This window comes from Tetrao urogallus (assembly GCF_951394365.1).
Source record: "Tetrao urogallus genome assembly, chromosome: 9".
In the NCBI taxonomy this organism is placed as follows: domain Eukaryota; kingdom Metazoa; phylum Chordata; class Aves; order Galliformes; family Phasianidae; genus Tetrao; species Tetrao urogallus.
The window spans coordinates 21885137-21892376 of NC_136822.1; the positions used below are offsets into that span (position 1 = coordinate 21885137).

The following is a 7240-nucleotide window of genomic DNA, read 5'->3' on the forward strand; positions in this document are numbered from 1 at the left end:
CTCAGCTGAGGCAGAAAATGGCTTCCTGTGCAGAGGGATATTTTAGCTTTCTGGAACAGAAGAAATGGTGCAGCCATTATCCAGTTGAACTGCTGTCTGCTGAACCATTTCTCCAATGAAGTAATAGTTCCATCTGAGTATTATCACAGGATAATTGAAAAATACAACAGATGGCCTTCAGGAATGAAAAATAATGCACCATCTCCAAAAGAAACAAAGGATCAGAAATATGAGAATAACAGCCTAGGGGCAGAGAACGAGGGATGCGAGCACCATTTATGAACATAAGAATGTCGATTAACTAACACTTAAAGAAGCATTTGCTATTTTAGTATTCTTCTCACTCTTCTTTGTTTTAAAATCAAGATGAATTTGGGAATTCTGTACCAATTTACCATATGATTTTAAATCTGTATATGCAGTGCCTACAGTGTGCTGTAATTCCTACTGACTGCTTCGTCACCAAAACAATTATTAATTATTAATTGTGACAAAATAGAAGAATTTACTTTCTGTGCGAGTTATACAGTGTGGAGGGGAAAAGGTGCTTTCACTGGGGTTAACAAAGAGTCTGAGAATGGTGCAACTGTGGTGGAAAAAATGACTTTGCTACCAAAGCAGATGTTTTACATCAGAATTGGTGATAAACCATTAAAGTGCTTTTAAGTGGACAGGGCTTTTTGTTGTTGTTTTTTTTTTTTGCTTGCTTCTTGTCTTTCCTTTTAATATGACTTAACCTAAGATCCAAAGGTTTATACAACATTCAGTAGTCAAAAGATTAGAGTAGCAAGGCACACTAACACTAAAACAAAAGACAGATTGGTCATATGTACGTGTATACTTATATTAACATGAGCAGTGCAGCACCATTTTTTCTGAACAAACTGCATCCCAATGGACTACTTCTTGCTGCTTTTGATGGGAACGTGTGTTCCTTTCACACTGAGGTCGTTCTCCATGGAAACTCTCGGTCCCCTGAAGCCCACAGATGCGAGTGGTTTCTCTCTGAAACAAAAAACAACAAAAATAACAACCACCATAAGATACAGGGACAGGAAAATAAACATGTATGCATGTTTTTCATTACTCATGTGGAGGTCTAGTTATTCTGTTTGTAAAGCAGATTTCACCTTCCCTCCAGAACTACCACCACAGAGTTGAACTGCTTTCTCCTCTTGCACAGCTGATGAAAACAACAAAACAGCTCAGTTTGAAAAAGGAACTTGAAGGTAAAATTACATATATAGTAATCTTCCAGGACTGAAAAGGTGCCAGAGGAAACATGCTGTGTCAGTTACCTAAGAGGAGTATTTCCCTTTTGCAACCTGTTGAAGGCAGTGCACCTTCTACTGAAATGAAGTCAGTAAGATGGGGGGAAATATCTGAAGCGTGGTGGATAGCAAGCTATGCAGAGCTGGGTCCTGAGTTTAGAAACAAAGTGCACACTTCTATGCAAACTCTTCTGATTAGAAGAGGCCTCATTTGAAATTTAACTCAGAAGAGAGGAGCGTGCCTTCATTTCTACCAAAGAGAACGATCAACTTAGCCCTCAATAAGCATTTTACCTTAACACAACTAATCCAGTTACATTACAAAGAGGAGAGAGCGTTAACATTACGTGTAATCAGGCTAAGAGCACTGGCATGCATCTCTAGGGAAAAAACCAAACACTCCTAACATTTTGGCCTGGTCAATCACAAAGTAATTGGCACAGTCAAAATAATGACTTCTTCAAAGTTTAGTTCATAAAACACTGCCTTGTTATTCCTTACAGTGTCACAGAAATGCAGGAGTAAAACATGCTATTCCTCCCTGCACTGCCACTAAGCACTGTTTGCTCATCAACAGATTACTTGTTACTTCAGAACTGTATTTCTATTCTGTTGCTAACACTGCCATGATACAACATTATTTTTACCTTCCTAGTCCATCTTCCTTATGTGTGTATTGAATGCTGCTGTACCTTGGAGCATCTAAATTGCACCTGCTTCTCGATGGCCTGAACTTGGAAATCTCTTTCTGCCACTCCTCATCAAAAGACTGAGCCTCATCTGAAAGAGAGGGAAAGTTCCATTTGAAATAGGTGCAAACAGGACAGGGAAAAAAAAAAAAAAAACACTCAATGAATATCAGGGTTTTGAACAGTGTTCTTTTAGACTTGTGGCCTGCAAGTCTTTACATAACCTGCAGACCATCTCTATGGTATCTGCAAGAGACAACTAAAGCTTGTCACAGGTAGGCTTAAATTCAGAAGATTACAATGAAAGTCAGTGTGCTGTGTGGTTAAAACAGGCATCTGGCTTTACATCTCTTAAATACATGATTTTTATTACCAGTGTAAGCAGGACAGCCACGTAACACACAGAAAATAGAACTGTTCTGATAAATACTTGTTGAAAAACATAAATCATTTAAGGTACCTTCAAATATGAATAAATATTATAATTTGTACTGTTTTCTTGTATAGCACAGCATTTAAGTTTAACTGGCTACTTTAGCCTCAGATTAGATTTTTATTGACTAAAAAAAGCCCAATTTGCAGGCTTAGCACTTTCTGAGATATGAGAAAAGGGATTGGTTTTCAAGTTAGAATTTCAAGATTGGTATGGGAACCATTAGTGTAACAACATGGGAAGTGCATGAGGGACACACTTTCATCCAAGTTGATGAACTCTTGGTTCATTTCTTCATCACCAGTCTTCCTGTTCTTTGATTTTTTCACAACGTGAGCACGATCACGGATGTGATGACCAATAGCCATTTTTTCCACTCCACTTTCAGAATCCTTCAGTGCTTTTCTTGTTTCCTTAACCTGTACAAAAAAAAGAAGAAAAAGAAATCAACGACCTTCGAAAAACAACAATAAAAAAGAAGGTAAAATAAAAAAATATTAGTTTTCTCCTCCTTTTTTGAAAAAGCTAGTTGTTACACACTTTTCCAACTCCCTCATTTCTTCTATTGGCAGAAAAGACAGCTCAGATCAAGTCTATTTTCTTCCTGCCAGCAAAGATTAAACAAAAACATCCCAAACTCCATAAGTAGCACACATGCTGGATATTAACTGCTGGGAAAAAAAGTCTAGTCTAAATATACTACACACAGACACGTCTTCAACATTCCCCTTGACAACAGAATGAATAATAGCTGATGCCAATACTCTCAGCATGAAGGGACAACTAATTGCTAGGCTGGCGCGTTGACCCAGCAACCACTTATCTCTGTGTTCATAAGTATATTATTAGAACCTTTTTGATAACCGAGTGTCTGCTTGAGCATGAACACATCCCACAGCCAAGCATGCTCAACGGCCTTTACTGCTCACATATAGTCTTTCATGAGCCTTGCTTCAGGGTTCAAATTCAAATTCAGATTTCTTAGCAGAATTAGATGCAACAGCTGCAATGAAGTCAATGAAAGGGCATCTTCATCTGAAGCACTACACAAGCATTTAGAAGGACTTGAGGAGAGGGTATGATTTGAAGCCACGTTCTACACGAATGGGCTGCCTTTTGTTATCTTCTACTGTAGACACACTTTTAACTGCACAAATGGTGAATTAATTACAGCAAAGAGGAAAACACTGGAGACCACCATGAGAAATAAGCAGTTTGGCACTCAGTTTTTCCAGTGTTTGCTAGGCCTGCTATTTGTGTAGATGCATACTTCAGAGAAGTACAAATGACAAGGACGAAAGCAGCACGTATTCACACAGACACGTATTTTTCTAAATTATAGGAGTACCTGTCTGCTGCAGAAATAAGCAGAGAAACCATAGAAGACCTTGCTCTGCAATAATGACATACCACATTCCTGCTGCATCTGAAGCCTACTTACACCTCCTGGAGCCGTGCGCGTCTGAGCTGCAGCTTGGAAAACTTTGGGAGGTTCATCACCCACTTTGGAGTATGTCATCACAGAGGAGGAGCTGAAGGTGTGTGCATCTGGGTGGACAGACAGGTCATCCTGCGAGCAACGGAGACTTCTTTTAGTAAGTTAAAGCCTGTGGATAACACGCCTCTTACTTCTACAATTACCAACAAGAGAACAAGGAGCCCTCTGAGAAATTAACTCTCAGCCCTGGCACCACGTTATGGCTGCTGAGAGCAGCCCCAGCACCAGACAGGCCCTCACTCTTGCCCTGGCACTGTCTGGGCACAGGTCTCCCCAAACTGCTCACAAGCTTGCTCTGGCACAGCTCACTTTAGTAGAGAACAGAACCTCTAAGACCAGATCTCCCATGCACAGCATGTAACAAGTTGTAGGAAGTTGCAGTCTTCTTCCTGGCAAGATTTTGAGTAATGTTTTAAACAACTCTCATTCTCCAACACAGTTTTAAAATAAATGTAAAATAAACTTACAAATTTTCTTTGCATCTCCAGCATGCTGTTTCTCATATTTGACATCATTCTGTCCATTGCAAAAAAAGGATCCCCAAAATCTGCATCTTGCTAAAAGAAAAACAGTTAAAATTATAACAAAGTTCACTAATTCTTCAATTTGAGGCTGGATTTTGACATGCATTTATTTTTTCTGCAAATCAAGACATCAGTAGGGCTTTCACAGTCTGCAATTCATAGTCATAGACAAGCCAAAATTAGTCTTTTTGACTGAAAAACTGAAAGCTAGCATAAGGAACTTGATTGTTAAGTTGGAGATACTGGAAAGATAGAAGTAAAAGATTTCTAATACTCAAATGTCAGAGAAAGCTCATATTGAGGCCACTTTGCATGAGCTACTGTTACCTATACACTAGCCTGACAAGTTTCTGCAGTAAGTAATGTGTGACCCTCCCTACTTTACATACCTGCTGAAGATCATATTATCTTTGTCATGCAAATCCCTTAATGCATATGGAATCAGCCTGCAAACCCAGCTCAGATGACACAGTCGTTCCTTTGCAGAAGCAAGTGGTTGTTCAAGTAACACACGGGCAACCAGGGAAAGCCAGGGAATCATAACTTGGGATTCTAATGGCAGCTTAATTAACCAAGGCAATAGATATGTCCAATAAAACATCCATTATTTTTATGTAAGTGGAAGGTCCAGCTTTACATAAGCAATGTTAAGCCAGGTTTACATGCAGAATTTTATTAGTACAGCTTGCAACTGATGGCATGTACTGCCTGTACAGATGAAAGCTACCTTTGGTGGAAAACAAGCCTAAAAATACCAAAGAGAGAGACTGAAAAACAAAGCAGAGAAAGGGCAAACTATCCTAAGCGGCCATCTGGGAAGATAGCAGCACAGTCCCAAACGAGCATCCTCCTCTGGGCTCCTCTCCAGCACAGCAGGTGGGGATGATTTTCACCATGCCTTCTCCCTCCTTCTGTGAACTTTCACATGGGAGCTGCTCGAGCTCCCTGCTGGGCTGCCTGCTTTCTGACACCAGCAGCTCTGGTTGGAGCGTGCTAATCAGGTGCAAACACAGCACAGGTGTTTTTCAGTTTCAGCAAGAAGCTGCAGAGCTGGGAAGGAAAGGCAGGCTGCAGGGCTGCACGCAGCAGGCCCTTAGCATTACAAGGTGCTACGAAATGCAAGCATGCTTATTACAGGGGCACGAAGCTTGCATTCCTCCAACTACTGCATATGTGAATCATTAGATTCAAACTGCTCATTTAAGCAAGCATTTATTTAAATACCGAGGATCTGCAATAAATAAATACCCAGTACCAACAAGAGTAGGTTGCACGCATGCCAAAACTAGCCTTTGTCCATGCTCTAGTTATGCAGACAGTACACGTTTTAGCAAGAGTTACACAAACTGTTTCTTCTGGGATACCAACCACTCTCCCAAAGCCTGAAAAGGGCAGGAGGGAATAGCTTGCTGCCTGGAAAAAACATTAAAAAGGATTCACATCTTTCAGTTACTGTATGTAGCACGGGACAAAGCAGCAATACCTACTGCACCGCCACGTGCGGCGTGTGATATTACAACTCTCTTGATCAAATAAAGACCTTGACGGAGATCTTGATGACTTGCGGTGTGCTACAACACAGCATGAAGCAACCAGGGCATACAGCAGCAAAATATTTAAGACTAATTATAATTTAGGTGTCATGACAGCTAATGCTCTCTAAGTCACGTTCATATATGGGTACTGGAAGACCTTGGAGGGGGCTTGTATGACATAACAACCTGAGTGCTGAAATTAAGATAAGGTACAGCAATTCAGTGTCACCCACTTCTCTGGAAACACTTCATTCTATTCATGCAGTAGAGCCCCATCACTGGAACTTGATTAAAAACAACAAATCAACAGCTCTGCTTTATGTAAATTCATGTAATTAAATTTCAGAAGGCTGGTCATTTTTTAAGCACTAAAACTCTAAATGATGCAGATGACCTGTTCACGAGAGCTCTTTGTGTGTTAAGAGAGTGATATAAATATAAAAGGTTTCTTTAAAATATCCATACATCCCTTACAACAAAATGAAGTGCAATTTGTCAGCAGTTTCAAAGGTCACTGCAAAGAAGATCTAAGTCAATCTATCATCATGCGTAGAGCCACCTGAAGACAAGTTCCCCCCTTCAGCATGTTATACTCTTCTGCAGTTGTATAAATAGATGTAGCTATAAACACCAACAAATACAGTTCCTGTTTGTCCAGCTGATATTGAATAACCCTATACGGCAGGGTAATTAAATGCTGGAAAACAAATCAGTGTTTCTAGGAAGCTAAGGTTGGAGAGTTACATAACAGCTTACCTAAAGAAGGTCTGGTCAGATGGAGTACAAGACACTTCACCAGAGCTTTAAGCACAGAAGCAAGGAATTATCTGATCCCTGAATAACTTTATCAGCTCTCCTAGATTGTGGTGCTACCATATAGTGACAGAAAACAACGTGATGGTATCGAGTACAAAAGGATATAGTCAGAAATAAAATTAGTATGATAACAAGTTTCCAAAGTCCTTATTTTACAATGCACACTAAAAGCTGTTAGGCACCAATGTTATGTATGCCCATGAGACATCCTACTGACCAAGCTTCTGTTGAACTGCAGTTCCCCACCACGTTGATTAAAACTAAGACTGCCACAGAAGTGCAAGGCAAGCTCTCTCAAGACATCCCACCCATTCCTCCTGCTCACATCCCTTCCTTCTCCTTCCCTCTCTCTCCAAGTGACTCTGTAGTAACACTGGAAACCTGTCTGAGAAGTGAAAAGCCTTTTCAAGTTTGAATGATGCAGTCAAAGGTACAATGCACGCTAAGTTGTAACAATGAACCACGTGCCTTGGA

The 7240-nt window shown here is 40.3% G+C and overlaps 1 protein-coding gene across 1 annotated transcript in view; it reads right to left on the reverse strand.

Annotated features, from left to right (window-relative positions):
* Positions 1-796: 796 nt before the first annotated feature.
* The window catches only part of MLF1 (myeloid leukemia factor 1), a gene marked incomplete at its 5' end in the record, with an annotated part of 11240 nt that continues 4796 nt past the window's right edge, over positions 797-7240 (reverse strand). Inside the window, 6 exons of the mRNA XM_079539650.1 lie at positions 797-1005; positions 1919-2051; positions 2653-2812; positions 3835-3963; positions 4359-4448; positions 5784-5828. Coding sequence (XP_079395776.1) covers positions 900-1005; positions 1919-2051; positions 2653-2812; positions 3835-3963; positions 4359-4448; positions 5784-5828 — 663 coding nt within the window. The 3' untranslated portion in view covers positions 797-899. The remainder of the gene's footprint in view (positions 1006-1918; positions 2052-2652; positions 2813-3834; positions 3964-4358; positions 4449-5783; positions 5829-7240) is intronic.